This window comes from Misgurnus anguillicaudatus, unplaced genomic scaffold (genome assembly GCF_027580225.2).
Source record: "Misgurnus anguillicaudatus unplaced genomic scaffold, ASM2758022v2 HiC_scaffold_28, whole genome shotgun sequence".
Lineage (NCBI taxonomy): Eukaryota > Metazoa > Chordata > Actinopteri > Cypriniformes > Cobitidae > Misgurnus > Misgurnus anguillicaudatus.
Genome location: NW_027395278.1, coordinates 2,179,830 through 2,195,878, shown reverse-complemented (window position 1 = coordinate 2,195,878; position 16,049 = coordinate 2,179,830). Strand labels below are relative to the sequence as shown.

Genomic DNA, 16,049 nt, shown 5'->3' with positions numbered 1-16,049 from the left:
AAGAAAAATCCAGATAATTTACTCACCACCATGTCATCCAAAATGTTGATGTCTTTCTTTGTTCAGTCGAGAAGAAATTATGTTTTTTGAGGAAAACACTGCAGGATTTTTCTCATTTTAATGGACTTTAATAGAGCCCAACATTTAATACTTAACTCAACACTTAACAGTTTTTTTCAATGGAGTTTCAATGGACTATAAACGATCCCAAACGAGGCATAAGGGTCTTATCTAGCGAAACGATTGTCATTTTTGACAAGAAACATAAAAAATATCCACTTTTAAAGCACAACTTCTCGTCAAGTTAGTTTGGAACAACTTGAATAAATAATGAGAATTTTTCGATAAATTATCCCTTTAAAATCTAATTGTAGTCACATCTAGTAAGCGAAATTCAGTCAATTTCCATGAATGTGTGCAGTGTTATTTTATTATTTAAAGCTCTTACCTATGTGCTGATGTTAATTCTCATCACACACACACCACACCCGTCCTTCCTAGAACTCAAAAGACCTCATTAAAGTGCAGCTAAGGGGCTACGATGTTCTTTCTAGTTTTGCCAGACGTACATCAGGATTTGTTTTCCGCTTCTTATGAAGGTATAACACCTTTTACCGGGCTTGCATGCTCCATTTCCAGCTTTCAATGAACCTGCTGTCCTGAGGTGCCTTTCAACTGGAAAATATGGAGTATAATGTTATATATGACGCCTGAAGACTATTATGAACACATATTTTTGAAAGGATCTGAAATGTGATGGGAGATTGAAGGAGTGCGCTTTTATACTATACATGTATTTATATTTTGGTTATATTTACGTTTCAGCTCTTATGCAAGTATTTTGAGTCATCACGAACCCATTCCAGTTTTCATGAAATAGATGATAAAACATTATTATATTTCAATATATTGTATTCTGTGCTCAGTTGTAGCAAAACAGATAATGTACTAAGATTATCGTCTGTTGCCAGGTGGCTGTATTCTGAAGAAACAGTCTAGTCAGACTCTGGAGTACTGTGCCGAGCTGTTGGGCCTGGATCAGGACGATCTGCGAGTCAGCCTCACCACCAGGGTCATGCTCACCACTGCAGGGGGCGCCAAAGGCACAGTCATCAAGTGAGTGACCCCACACATTTACCCTAACGTCTGCTCAGCCAGTGACCTGAGGGTCACCCGTTTCTGTTTAGTTTGTTTAAGTCTTTTTTAATGAGGATGATCAATCTTGCTGCCAAGAGCTGCTCCAGATCTCATGAGATTCCTGCTTTCTATCATCCCCTCCCTCTTCACATCTCAATGTCTATGTGTCTTTTCATCATCTCATCTGCATTCGCATAACAGTCAAATGAATCCTCCGTTTGGCCTCTCGGAGGCGGGAGGGAAGTTGAAAATAGCTAGCTTTTTCGCTAGAGATCTGGTCGGTGTAATCAAATGTGGCACAGACTAAATTAGCTAAGGAACCTTAATAGTTTAGTTGCCACTGAAAGTCATCTTCTGCATTTAAACGGATGTTTATTTTTTGGTTACATAACCAACTCCTGTCCCTTTGGTGCATTAGGCCGTGGCTTTTAAATTTCATTTTATTTTACATAAAAAATAATACAGTTTGTGTGCAGCAAGCCTTCAGTTTGAAACTTTGAGAGCACACTTCTTTTGTTTCACCGCACAGTCCAATTACCGCATCCGTGGCGTGCTATTGAAGGGGAGCGGAATTGGAAAAACTCAATTGCCTCGATTGAATCAGATGCCTTGTTCCGCTTCGCCCAGGTGGGGTTTTATATTCTGCGCCGTCTAAACGATAGGGCAGTACTCTATGGATTAATATTTAACTGAGCACAGATGCTGGGCTGGAAGTGTTTGCGCCGCATGAATAATGGATGTTTGTCTGAGGGAGTGGCCAGGGGTCTTTTAGGTGTGATGAGAATCAAGTCACACGAGGTTTCGGTGCCCTCTTCATTTGACCGCGAACAGATGCGCGACCACGCACATATGCTAAATGCATTTCTTGAAAAATTACGGGCGCTGCATTCAAGCAAAGCTACGGTGACCCTTGCGATTCACGCTGTCAGACACCAGAGAGGGCACCAGCTTGCGCTTGACAGAGCTTAATTTCAGAGTGATTGTGATTTTTACAATAATACGTTAAATGCAACGAGCGGATGACATTGAGAAAGAGTCGCTGGCGGCCTCTCGGCATGTATACGACAGAGGGAATTGGCTAATGGCATAAAAGCAAGTTAATGAAAAGCGATCTCTTGATGCTAGAGATTATTGTGAGCCAGGTCCAGCTTTTATTAACTGCACAGGCAATAAGAGTCACACAGCAGGTATTCGCAAGCGTCAAGAGAGCGAGAAAGCATTATCATTCCGTTCTGGAGTTTTATACGGTCGGTGGTATCCATACATCTCTGGAGGATCATGGGTAGCCACTGTGTCTTGTGATTATGACCATGTGTCTCTGTGCTGCTGCACTTTAATAGGAGTACTTTATAGAGATTTATTTGTGTTTTTTTCGTAATATCCTTTGAGCGCCGCTGGGATTTCAAGGGCTGTTTTTGGTATGCGACTATGTGTATGCACATTTATCAAAGCACCCAGTCGAAAATACGTTTGAATTTATCCATTCCCTTTACTATTTGCTGTTTAATTATGTAATTCTTCTTAAAAAGGCCCATTGAGTCTTTTTATTTTGATACGGTGGATAAAAAAGCACTATGCCGAAATACAAACATTATGCTTTAGGAGTATTGCGGGCCAGTTTTGTTTATTTTTCACAGGTGTTTGCACAAAGTCAACCTGATCTCAGAAATTTCTGTGGTATAGTCACGGAATAGTTTGCTCATTTTTCCGTGTCATTGTCATGGATTGGTTACTCAACTGTTTTATCCTCTTTTCTTACCATTGTTGCTTCGGTTTAGGGTTAGATTTACATAAAATGACATCCATACCCAAACCAAACTCTAACACCAGGCGACAATGGTTTAAAAATCTGAAAATATAAAAAAATAAATCAGAAAAAATAGTATAAACCAATGCTTATGGTGCATTCAAACCAGCCGCGGTCGCGTAGTTGGACACTTAAACATTTGAGTTTACGTGCTTCATTCGCGCGTGAATGCCTCACATGAAATTCTAGTCATTCGTGACATTCACGCGGAAATTCGCGTCATGAGAGGGGCGTCTGCGACTCTGCTGAGACTCCGCAAGCTTCCTGTAATCACGTCACTATTACAGCAAGATCCTGATTGGTTAACGCGGCGCGAAAATCCGCCAAAGTTCCGATTTTTCAACTTGCGCAGCGCCTACCGCGTGTACACCCCCGCAGGATGTCTAATTGCGTGTTTGCTTTGACTTAATGTGTAAATCACGCGCGCTTGCCGCCTCTACCGGGTCTGGTGTGAACACCCAGTTAAAGTAACATCCTAACGCAAACACCACATCAAACCCTAAACCGAAGCGACAATGGTTTGACAATAGGAAAAAGCAGTTGAGTAACCAACTGTTTTGTCCTTTTTTCTTACCATTGTCGCTTCAATTTAGGGTTAGATTTTCATAAAATGGCATCCCTACCCAAACCCAACTCTAACCGTAAAGCCAGGCGACAATGGTTTAAAAATCTGATAAATCAGTAAAAATAGTATAAACCAATACTTATGGTGCATTCACACCAGCCACGGTAGAGGCGGCAAAAACACGCTATTCGCACGTAGTTGGACGCTTGAACATTTGAGTTTACTCGCTTCATTCGCGTGTGAAAGCCGCGCATGAAATTCTAGTCATTCGTGACATTCACGCGGAAATTCGCGTCATGGGAGGGGCTTCTGCGACTCTGGTGAGACTCCGCTAGCTTCCTGTAATCACGTCACTACTACAGCAAGGTCCTGATTGGTTAACGCGGCGCGGAAATCCGCCAAAGTTCAGATTTTTCAACTTGCGCGTTTCCCGTGGCAACGCTCAATTTGCGCGGAACGCGCCATCCGCTTCGCGCCTACCATCTGTACAGCACTGCAGGATGTCTAATTGCGTCTTTGACTTAACATGTAAATCACGCGCGCTTGCCGCCTCTACCACGTCTGGTGTAAACGCCCAGTTAAAGTGACATCCTAACGCAAACACCACATCTAACCCTAAACCGAAGCGACAATGGTTTGACAATAGGATAAAGCAGATGAGTAACCAATCCGTGACAATGACACGGAAAAGAAAGTCCGTGGTACAGCCACGGAAAAATGCGGAGATCAGTGACAATGACACGGATAAATTAGCAAAATATTCCGTGACTATACCACGGAAATCCGTGAAATCAGGTTGCATAAAGCACTAGTGGACTAGTGGCCTCCATGCACCTATTGTCAATTTTGAAAATAAAAACCTAGTAAAAAAAGAACTTTTAGCAAAACAGAAAACGGTCTTAATTTACTTTTGTACACTAAATACAGGTAAAAATCAATTTTTTTTGTGTTGAGGTACATGCATTGAAAAAAAACTATTTCACTGCTGCTTTAGGCGACTTTAGGCAGTAAAGAGCTTAGTTATGTTTGTTTGCCCTTTGAATAACTGTATAAACACATTATTGTCAGGTCAAATAATGTTCCGGAAACATTTTTTCACTGCCTTAAGCGTCTTGAGATTATAATGAAACTGGCAGGAAAATAAATGAAATTTTGACTGATAAATTATTTCAGCATTCTGTGAAGAGCAAGTGTTTTTAGACGTTCCCCGAGGTGATATAACGCTCACTGTCTTACGAGATGTAGTGTAGTGGAAAAGAATAGACATGTATTGATGAGGTGGCATTAGCAGAAGCTCTGACCCAGATTTTGCCTTCTCCTGTCCCACTTTGGTCCTCTCCAGGGTGCCTCTGAAGGTGGAACAGGCCAACAATGCCCGTGATGCCCTCGCCAAAGCGGTTTACAGCAGACTCTTTGATCATGTGGTCAAGCGGGTCAACCAGTGCTTCCCCTTTGATACGTCATCCAGCTTCATTGGCGTGTTGGACATCGCTGGCTTCGGTGAGCTTGTGTGTCAAAACAGAATTTATTTTAATCATGTCAATCAAGGCAATTTATGTTGAGGTCCAAAAGACTAAGAGCACTTGTGAAGTTGCATGCAATTTGCATTTGTTAAATATAAAACCGTTTATTAAATTTCGAATTGAGTAATTATCCGAAATTTCAGTTTGCCCTGCTTTGGCAGTAATGACAGCAGGCACACTCGAGCAAAAATCCATTTTGATTTTGATGGTCGTTGTTATCCCCGCATGATTTGTAAGTGTTCCAGAACATCTTTTGTGCTTCAATGGAAGCAAGGAAATCTTGCCTTTTGTGTTTTACACATTAAAGCAGAAAAATGCATTAAACCTCATGACCTAGAAATAGTGCAGAATATTCATTCCTGTTCAATGTAGTCTCAGATTTTATTTCTTTAAAAAGTGTATTTATCAAAGAAAGTTGTTTAGATTTGTTTGCATGTTTTTTAAAATGATGGTTTACCAAAAACTTTTAATTAATCCCACATAAGTTGTTTTAAACCTGTATATATTTCTTTGTTTGCTGAACACAAATGAAGATATTTAAGAAAATGTTAACCAAACAGCGTTTCCCAAAAGCATCGTTAACCAACTACCGTCGTAAGTTTCGTCGTTACTGACAAAGTTCAGCGATTTGGCGTTTCCCGAAACGATCGTTTATACGAACATTCGCAAACTTGTTTGGTTTGAACAACAGCTCTTCACCTGTGGTTAGAAGCATAGTTCCTTGTTATTATAGTATGTAGACGTACGTTGATCATGCTTTTCAACAACAGAAGCAAAAAAACATGTAGTGCCTTCTGTATTCATCATTCTAAATATATAAAAATTTTATTTTACGCCTTTAAGTTTGTAAACAAAATTACATCGCTTTATTCGAAAACTGCAGTATGCGACCTTTAACTCTTTCACCGCCATTGACGAGATATCTTGTCAATTAAGAGAAAATGCTTCCCCGCCAATGACGAGATTTTCCGTCTTTCCGCAATACCGCTATTATCCACTTCCGCAACTTATACAACCCGGAAGTAGCACCTCGCGTGAAAGAGAAAGAACTCTGTGTATGTTTTAAAGATCGCTCTGCATCTGATCTCTATCAAAAGTCCTTCGCAAAAATGGATCTCAGCGCAAAAATTATCTCAGGGTTTGTGCAAAATTGGGTGTTGTTGAAGAAACCTACCCATGTTTGAGAGGTGATTACAAGAGAACTAATGAAGGTAGGATGAAATGTTTTTTTTTTGTTTGAAAGCAGAGGGTCTGTTCTTTCATCATGATATATTGTTTGTTTATACATTTAAAGAAGAACATTTTCTGGAAGGCATTAAACTTTTGTGAAAATCATGAAAAATGCTGGTGCTGGCTGGCAACTTTTTTAAAAAAACGCTGGCGGGGAAAGAGTTAAGACCCCGGGGAATCCCTGGGAGAAGTGACTTAAGAAGGAACTTGCACATGAACTAAAAATCTTGAAATTAAAGGTGCAGTGTGTAAATGGTAGCGCCATCTAGCAGTGAGATTGTGAATTGCAACCAACGGCTCAGTTCAACACTCACTGAAACACATGGAGAAGCTACGGTAGCTGCCACAGGACAAACATGTTGTTGTCTAATCGTGGGTTCACACCAGCCACGTTTGAGGCATCTACCGCATCTAGTTTGCCGCTTGAACATTTGGAGTTTACTCGCTTCATGTGAAATTCTAGTCATCAAGACATTCAAGCGGAAATTCGCATCATGGGAGAGGCTTTTGCGACTCCGCTTGCATCCTGTAATCACGTTAGGGCTGTCAATCTTCCTCTATTATCCCATTCGAATTTCATTCATTATTTTTTTTTAATATTCGATTTATAATCGATTGTTTAATGCTCAAATTTGACTTATTAATATTTACTATGTATCTATCTACACACATTGTAAAAACGGCCAATGCCAATGCCAATGCCACTATGAGCTCGTATAGTTGACTTGTTTTAAATTATGTCCACTAGAAGACATTGCAGTATTAATAAACATGTAATTATTTAATAACAGGTGATAGCATTCTTGCTAATTAATGATTAAGCTTAGACACAAAATTAACAAAGTTGTCAACTTTAATGAACAATTTCATTATCAACGCAGTTCTCTTTGTTCTCGTATGAGGGCTGCGTAGATCACATCAATACAATACTTACACACAGCACACACATCCCCTGGCCTCCAATTTTACTATTCTTTTTTCATTTAAACACACCTTAGAGGAAGTATTTTGTCACTGGTCAAAAAGACAAACTTATCCAAACAAATTAGCATTAAAGACATTCCCAAAACGGTCGCCCATAGCACTGAGAGCGGTTTTCTCCTGACACTGTGTCCTCTTCACCTTGGCTGCTCCGTTGTCGTCTTCCTCATAACCTTCCTCCGCAATCGCTATCAGCTCCGCTTTCTCTTTCTCACGTACCTCATGCTGCTGGTCTCGTTTCAATTAGCCAATGGAAACGCGGGTCGAGGTAGCTAGCGGTATTTAACAGCATAAATGCGTTAGATAGTGAACACATTAAAAAAAAAAAAATTTTGTAAAAATCCCATTCGAATAGTAGTTTTAACATTCGATTAGTATTATTTTTTTAATATTCGAATTATATTCGATTACTGAAATTCATTTCAACAGCCCTAAATCACGTCACTACTAGAGCAAGCTCCTGATTGGTTAACGCGGCGCGTTTTTCCGCACAAGTTAAAAACTTTCAACTCGCGCGTTTGCTGCAACAATGCTCAATTCGCGTGAACTAGATCGCGTCTACCGCACTAAATGCCTCATTTGCGTTGAGAGACCTCAAGACGCGTCTTCACATTGACTTAACACTGAAATCATTCGCGCTTGACGCCTCTACCACGGCTGATGTGAACGTAGCATAAGACAAAATACAGTAGTGACAAAACACGCTCTGTACAGCAATTTAGGGCTACTGTAGAAACATGGCGGCACAAAATGGTGACTTCCATGTAAGGGGACCCACGATGTATGTAGATAAAACATCTCATTCTAAGATAATAAACACATAACTGTTTATTATGTAAGGCCTTTATGCACCACTGATAATATAGTTATTGAAGTAATATTACATTTCTGTCATTAGATCCTTTATAAAATACACACTGCACCTTTAAACAACAAAGAACTAAATCACGGTAACAACACCAGTCTTCCGATGCAATATACGTTATTTACATCAATAATCTGACATTAAATCAATTTAAACAGATTAATTAGTACTCCACCTCCCACGTGACATCATCAACTATGTTGTCGAAACAACATGGTTCAAACGACGAATGTGTGACAAAGTTACTATGTTTTCGGGAAACAGTCTTGACTAGGTAGTTAGTCTCTCCAGCTATGCATCATACCATGGTGGTTCAGCAGCGAGTTACGTCGTTGTTCTGGAAACGCATCCCAGATCTGGGGCACCATTTACTTCCATAGTATTATTTTCTCCTAGAATGGAATTTAATGCTATCCCAGATCTGTTACGTTACATTACTTAAAATGTCTTCCTATGTTTTCAGCAAAACATAGAAATTCTTAGAAGTTTTTATTTGTCTGTCAACAGACTTTAACTTTTATTTAACTCTGAATATTTCATTAATGTTAAAAAGATAAATACAGCATGGGACATGACTTATTGGCTATATAATAGATGATTGAATTCACTTTGTATTGGCTTGTCCTTTTAATAAAATTAAAAGGTGAAGTGAATCTCACTAACATCTCAGTAATAAGATTTAAATGCCTTTAGAGAAATAACCAGCACATGAATCAACAAAAGCTTTTTTTATTTGCCTCTTTAGAGTATTTCGAACACAACAGCTTTGAGCAGTTCTGCATCAACTATTGTAATGAAAAACTACAGCAGTTTTTTAATGAACGCATACTGAAAGAGGTAAGTCATCAGTGTTATTGGGATTTTAAGTATTGATCAGCGACTCGTGACTACAGTATACTGTTCTTTATCACGCACCTGATCGCACCTATTCATTCTGCATTCTGCTCCCAGCTCGAGCTGAAAAACTGCGGTTTAACAATTGCAGTTTCACCTCTTTTGAGACGTTTCTATTGAAGAATATTAAGTTAAGCAATTTTCACTTTCAGCAGAAACCGCTGCCCACTTATCTTGTGTTTTTCTCCCCAGGAGCAAGAGCTGTATCAAAAGGAAGACCTAGGAGTGAATGAAGTTCATTATGTTGATAATCAGGACTGCATAGGTCAGTGTCCCTTTGGCTACAAATATTAATGACCTTCCTCCGTTCCATTCATTACCGGATGCACTATGGCCCCAGACAACTTCTTAAATATAATGAAGTCCTCTGCTGATGTAAAGTCCAACTCCATCTTCTCTGAGCTTATAGAAGTGGCCCTGAATATAAAAACGTTCATGTCATTTTTCAGCAATTCATCGCTGAAACCTGACAGGTCAAAACATTTACAGACGACAACAGAGCTGTCTGCGCACAACAAAACATCAGAGTCTTAACATAAATTGTGGTGACATTTAAAGGGTTTTTATTGGACATTTATGTAATATACAAAAGAATGAATCGCACATATCAGTATTTCCTTTGAAAATCCCTACAGTAAAGATATTTCAAAGACATTCATTGTTTTTTCCAGACGAAAGTAGCTTTAGTAGTCATTTGTTTTTGTATTTTGTTTTATTCCATAAACCCACAGATAAAAACAACCATTCTCCAGATTAAATTTGTAAATCTGTCTAAAGATGTCTTTGTTCGCTAAGATTTTGGTATTTTATCTACGCCAATTTTTTAGCTTACAGTGAGGAAAATAAGTATTTGAACACTCTGCTATTTTGCAAGTTCTCCCACTTAGAAATCATGGAGGGGTCTAAATTGTTATCGTATGTGCATGTCCACTGTGAGAGACATAATCTAAAAAAAATCCAGAAATCACAATGTATGATTTTTTTTTTAACAATTTATTTGTACGATACAGCTGCAAATAAGTATTTGAACACCTGTCTATCAGCTAGAATTCTGACCCTCAAAGACCTTTAAAATGTCCACCTTCACTCCATTTATTATCCTAAATTAGATGTACCTGTTAGCTGCATAAAGACACCTGTCCACACCATACAACCAGTAAGAATCCAACTACTAACATGGCCAAGACCAAAGAGCTGTCCAAAGACACTAGAGACAAAATTTTACATCTTCACAAGGCTGGAAAGGGCTACGGGGAAATTGCCAAGCACCTCGGTGAAAAAAGGTCCACTGTTGGAGCAATCATTAGAAAATGGAAGAAGCTAAACATGACTGTCAATCTCCCTCGGACTGGGGCTCCATGCAAGATCTCACCTTGTGGGGTCTCAATGATCCTAAGAAAGGTGAGAAATAAGCCCAGAACTTCACGGGAGGAGCTGGTCAATGACCTGAAAAGAGCTGGGACCACCGTTTCCAAGGTTACTGTTGGTAATACACAAACGTCATGGTTTGAAATCATGCATGGCATGGAAGGTTCCCCTGCTTAAACCAGCACATATCCAGGCCCGTCTTTAGTTTGCCAATGACCATTTGGATGATCCAGAGAAGTCATAGGAGAAAGTCATGTTGTCAGATGAGACCAATATAGAACTTTTGGTCATAATTCCACTAAACGTGTTTAGAGGAAAAAGAATGATGAGTACCATCCCAAGAACACAATCCCTACTGTGAAGCATGGGAGTGGTAGCATCATGCTTTGGGGGTGTTTTTCGGATATTTTTCCTATCGGCTGAATGGATTCCAAAACGGCAAAATCAAATGTTTAACTCTAGGGGAGCTAGAAAATAAGCATATTTTCAAAAAAGTGGAGTGTCCCTTTAAGCTAAAGTAACATGCAAATTGACAACCACGGTTTTTACAGTTTGGACAATGCATATCTTAAATAAATCTTCCAGCATAAATGCATGGGAGAAATGCATGCTGGTTGCCAGAGATAAAACAGGAATGAATCGTGGGAGGGACAGCTTTCACACTCCCGAACTCTCTGGAGAGGTATTAGGTGATAAGATAAAAGCTGCAATGTTTTAGGTTATTTGGTGGTGTCTTGAACAGCAAAGCCTGACCCTAATCCTCCCCTCAGGAATGGTTAATTCAATCTCCGAACACACAGTGAAATCTGGAAGACCAAAGTACACTGTGCTTTTACATTTTAGCTTGTTATGTTTAAATGCATTAAGGCTTAAAGAAGATCTTCATACGGCCTGTCCCTGTAAAACGAACCACCTCACATTTTTCACAAGTTGTCAAGATGTCACCAACCTAACAGCTTTGGTGAGTACGCACACTATGCAGGTGGCTTAACATCACATCACACCTTTGGTACAGGGTCAGCAGTGTGGAAGTATGCACTTTACACCTGCGTTGCAGATGTCGCTTCTAATCCGAAGGGAAAGACTCGCTTGTTTATGCTTATTGTTTGGCAGCTCCCGTTTTCCCATAATTTTCCCAACAGTGATGTATCACGTCCTTGTGGCTTCGAAACCGACACGTAGGTCCCTTACCCGCGTATCTTCTCATCAGTCACCTCACATTTATACCCTGGTGTCTGCTCATGCAAATACATGACTGTGCCTGTGTCCGCACCTCTCTCACCCACTCACGTCTCCGATGAATTATGCATACGATGGATGATTAACAAAAAGGGTTGCGCGCGCTTGCCGATTTTGCATTTGTCCATTAAACTTGCTGAGTTCTGCCTAAGTTTGGATAGTACCTTCAGTGCAGGAATTGAATATGCTAATTTAGTTTGCTCCCGTGCACGTTTTTTCCCCATGAAAAGTTTCTTTAATCAAGGCTAAAGTTTTAGGTGTTACACATTGCTTTGCAGATCTGGTTGAAGCAAAGCTGGTGGGTATCCTGGACATTCTGGACGAGGAAAATCGTCTTCCCCAGCCAAGCGATCAGCACTTGGCAGAGATGGTTCACAGCAAGCACAAAAATCATTTCCGTCTTACCGTAAGCTATACAAAGTTATAAAACTTCTGTTACTTACTTCGCTCTTATCTTGTTCCAAACCTCTATGCTGCAGCTATGATTTTTTTCTTTCTTGGAACACATGTTCTTTTCAGAATGCTTACGAAAGTGTATAGAAAACCCTTATATGACAAATATGTTATATTCCAATAAGATGGGTTGTGCAGAAAATGTAATTCTGCGTCTGCTGCCTTTTTAGGTTCCCAGGAAGTCAAAGCTTACAATCCACAGGAATCTGAGAGATGATGAAGGTTTCATCATAAGACATTTCGCTGGAGCCGTGTGCTATGAGACTGTAAGGTTTCCCTTTACTTGAATTCATTTATTTATGGATTAAGAATATTTTTAACTTTCTTTTACAAGGTCTTTTACATGCAAAAAAATTATTAGGCCACACTGTAGATTGCCGCCATAGGGGAATCCCTTGGTGAAGTTGTTGGTGACATTGTGTTTATGTTTTGGTGTATTATGAACGTGTGTGCAGACCCAGTTTGTGGAGAAGAATAATGACGCCCTCCATATGTCTTTGGAGTGCTTGGTGTGCGAGTCAAAGGACAAGTTTATCCGGGATCTCTTTGAGAACAACTCAAATTCCAAGGACTCAAAGCAGAAAGCCGGCAAACTCAGCTTTATCAGTGTGGGAAACAAATTCAAGGTGAAGCTGTCTTTTAACTTTATCCTCCTAATGGCGAGGAACTACACTTTGTCATAGGAGTTAACAAGCCTGAAGCAATGAGATTATTTTTATCCTTCAAGGCTTTGGATTATATAGACTAGGGGTGCTCAATCTTGCGCTTGTGGGTCGACCTTCCTGAGAAGTTGGTTCTTCCCACACTTACACGCCTGCCTGTAATTTTTTTTAGAATACCACTAAACCTGTTTTTTGCTGGTTTAGGTGTGTTTCATAAGAGTAGGATATGTGCTCTGCAGGATGGTAGATTTCCAGCAAGATTGAACTCCCCTGAAATAGACTGTAGACTTTCCACAGATTTAGAGGTTCTGCAAAGCTCTATCTTGGGACCCCTGTAGATTTTGTTTTGTGGGGCTAGTTTTTTATATGGGTTTTTGTAAAGCTCTTACCTGGTGATCTTATTTCTTTCCTTCTAACTTGTGCCCTTTCTCTCTTAGACTTCCTCCTGTTTCTTCAACCTTTCCCTGAGAAAAGCAGTAATGTTCTATGGCTGAAATAAATGTAGAAAGAATGAAAAACCGAAGCGTTTGTAGGGTAAGCCTGGCTGAAATATTCAGCGCCGGCATCACAGGGTCACCTCATGAACTAATTATATATTGAGTTTGCTCCCACCCTCTCACTGACCTGCCTGGTCTATTGCCTTTGACACTGGCTGTCACACCGTCACATTTCTCCACTGTAGCGCTTTGTCTTAGAGATGCATTGCCATAAAAGTACTCTCTTTTAACATGTAACCATGTCATTAATTATTTTGATTCTGTTAATGTTCATAATGACATACTGAATGTAAACAAGATTCTAAGACCCTTTATAGCCACATCAATCACAATGACAAATCTGTCATACTATTTGCATGACAACTGTATAGTTGTGCATATAGAATTGCTTTTAATGTACCGTTTAATGAACGGTTGCCTTTTAGTGAAACCCACACTCATGTTTCTCTTCTGATGAACTTTATAGACCCAGCTGAACCTTTTGCTGGAAAAGCTTCGGAGCACAGTAAGTAATATCATATTTATATATTTTAAGTTTTTCATTTAGTTATCAGTTGGTGTGTTTAAGCATTGTTTAACATTTAAGCCTTGTTTAACACAGGTTTGTGTACATTTTATAGCAATAGTGGTATAGGGTGTTACAACCTGCATATTCAGATGACTGCAGCTTTGGGATTCTCAGTATAAATAAATACAGTACAATATGCTGTGAACTGCCATTATTTTATCTTGGTAATAATTTTCAGAATCTCGTTTTGTTTATCATGGGTATATATATTTTTTCCAAATATAATTTTGAATAATTTCAAAATGTACAAAAATGACCAAAAATGTATTTTTTACAAAAATGTATTTTTCACTAATATATTTTTGACATATTTGAAAACAAAATTTATTTTTGAGCATTTATGTTCACATTGAATTGGAAGAAAAACTTTGTTTATATTACAAACCTGCAAACATAAAAGGTTAAAATTAAATATATTTTCATCTGCAAATATATACTTTATAAAATTTTATATTTTATACATACTTCATAAATGTATATGATTTGGCCAGGAATATATATATATATATATATATATATATATATATATATATATATATTGCCATATGGATTGTAAAAGTAAATGTATTTGGGTCAATGATGTGACTTTAATTTTGTGTCCGTATGGTTTAATTAAATTTAAAAGGGTTAAAATTTCAAAATAAATTTGCAGATTACTTGCATACATTCTCTTTTTTGATGACCAAGTCTAAAATATCTGGTTTAATTTCATTTTAACAGAATATTTGGAGGATAATTCCAAAAATGTGAATGTGGTGTAACTGATCTGTGTCAATTGGTGTAACTAGTATTTTTTTAAATGAAAATCTAAATATATTCATAAAAATGTGGAATAAAATATAATCATCTAGTTTAGTGTAATATGATTTTTTACATACATTTTTATATCATTTTGTCAAAGATTATTTAGAAAACAGAGCTGTTTTCAGCATATGTCAGGACAAATATTACAAAAACGCGTTAAAGTTTACATTTAGAAATAACTAATAAAATTATATATATATATATTTTTTTGATGATTACGCTTGCATGCCATTAAGGTGGATAAAATATTAAATATTTCTCATTCTTTGGCGCAATTGGCGGTTACACCATTAGACATTTTCAAGTCCATTCAGTGTTAACTTTCCTAAAATTGTGCAAATGTAATTTTATATTGCATAAAAATAACATAAATACACTATGTGCATTGAAATGAACCTGGTGCATGCGTTTAAAAAAGTTTTTTTTTTAAGATTTTTGAATTTCTCATCTTTTTTGTCACTGACCCATTTGTTGCAGCTAAAATTTATATTGAAATATATGTTAATATATGAAGGGTAAATTCAAATTCAAAATATATATTTTATAAGGGATAGTTCACCCAAAAATGTAAATTATGTCATAATTTTCTCATCCTTATGTTGTTCTAAACCTGTGTGAATGTCTTTTTTTCTGATTTACACAAAATAAAATATTTTAATAAATGGTGGTAAGCATACAGCTCATTGTAACCATTGACTTCCATAGTTGGAAAAACAAATACTGTACGCCATCAACTGTGTGCTTACCATCATTTATCAAAATACCTTCTTTTGTGTATGAAAATACAATTATTTTTGTGTAATAAAAATACAAAAACTAATACAGGTTTACAAAAACATGAGGGTGATTAAATGATGACAGAATTAAACATTTTTAGGTGAACTATCTCTTTAAGCGTTACTTTCCACAAAATGCATTTATCTTATATTTAAAAATATTTTTGGCCAGAAACATTTTCGCAATTTTTTGCCATATGGGTTTCTTTTCTTTAATAATGTTGCATGTGTATGTTTTATACAGGGCTCCAGTTTCATTCGTTGTGTGAAGCCCAATCTAAAGATGGTGAGCCATCAGTTTGAAGGAGCTCAGATTTTGTCTCAGCTGCAATGCTCGGGTATGTATATGAATATATAGGCATTTTTCCCAGTTCAACTCGCCGCTCTGCCGGTAATGCTTCAAATATTCCAATTTAAGCAAACCTATTATGAATACACACCGTTCATCAGTCGCAAGCTCTATTTTAAAACAAATACGGAAATTGCCTATGGAGCGGCCATATTAAATGTGAGCTCCACTGATTTTTCATTATTTTTTAGAGATGTCGTTACCACATGAGAGTTTTGAAGGTTGAAGTGGTTTCATATGCTATTTGCAAAGTTTTAGAAATAAACTTTCTAAGTAGATGGGAAAAAGCTTGAATGTACTAGGGGTTGTGCAGTCAAGTAGACTGATCGAT

The 16,049-nt window shown here is 38.0% G+C and overlaps 1 protein-coding gene across 2 annotated transcripts in view; it reads left to right on the top strand.

The window, feature by feature from the left end:
* The window catches only part of LOC141362539 (unconventional myosin-VI-like), an 84,948-nt gene that overhangs the window by 24,151 nt on the left and 44,748 nt on the right, over window positions 1–16,049 (top strand). The window contains exons 11-20 of one of the 2 annotated variants that reach the window (XR_012368286.1): window positions 972–1,116; window positions 4,852–5,009; window positions 8,854–8,945; window positions 9,195–9,267; window positions 11,888–12,015; window positions 12,233–12,328; window positions 12,518–12,688; window positions 13,162–13,258; window positions 13,688–13,726; window positions 15,614–15,706. Coding sequence is in view for 1 of the 2 variants with exons in the window: in XM_073864772.1 (XP_073720873.1) it covers window positions 972–1,116; window positions 4,852–5,009; window positions 8,854–8,945; window positions 9,195–9,267; window positions 11,888–12,015; window positions 12,233–12,328; window positions 12,518–12,688; window positions 13,688–13,726; window positions 15,614–15,707 (996 nt within the window). In the remaining variant the exon portion in view is untranslated. Of the gene's footprint in view, window positions 1–971; window positions 1,117–4,851; window positions 5,010–8,853; window positions 8,946–9,194; window positions 9,268–11,887; window positions 12,016–12,232; window positions 12,329–12,517; window positions 12,689–13,161; window positions 13,259–13,687; window positions 13,727–15,613; window positions 15,708–16,049 lie in introns of those variants that run through there. The other variant, XM_073864772.1, reaches the window with a different exon arrangement.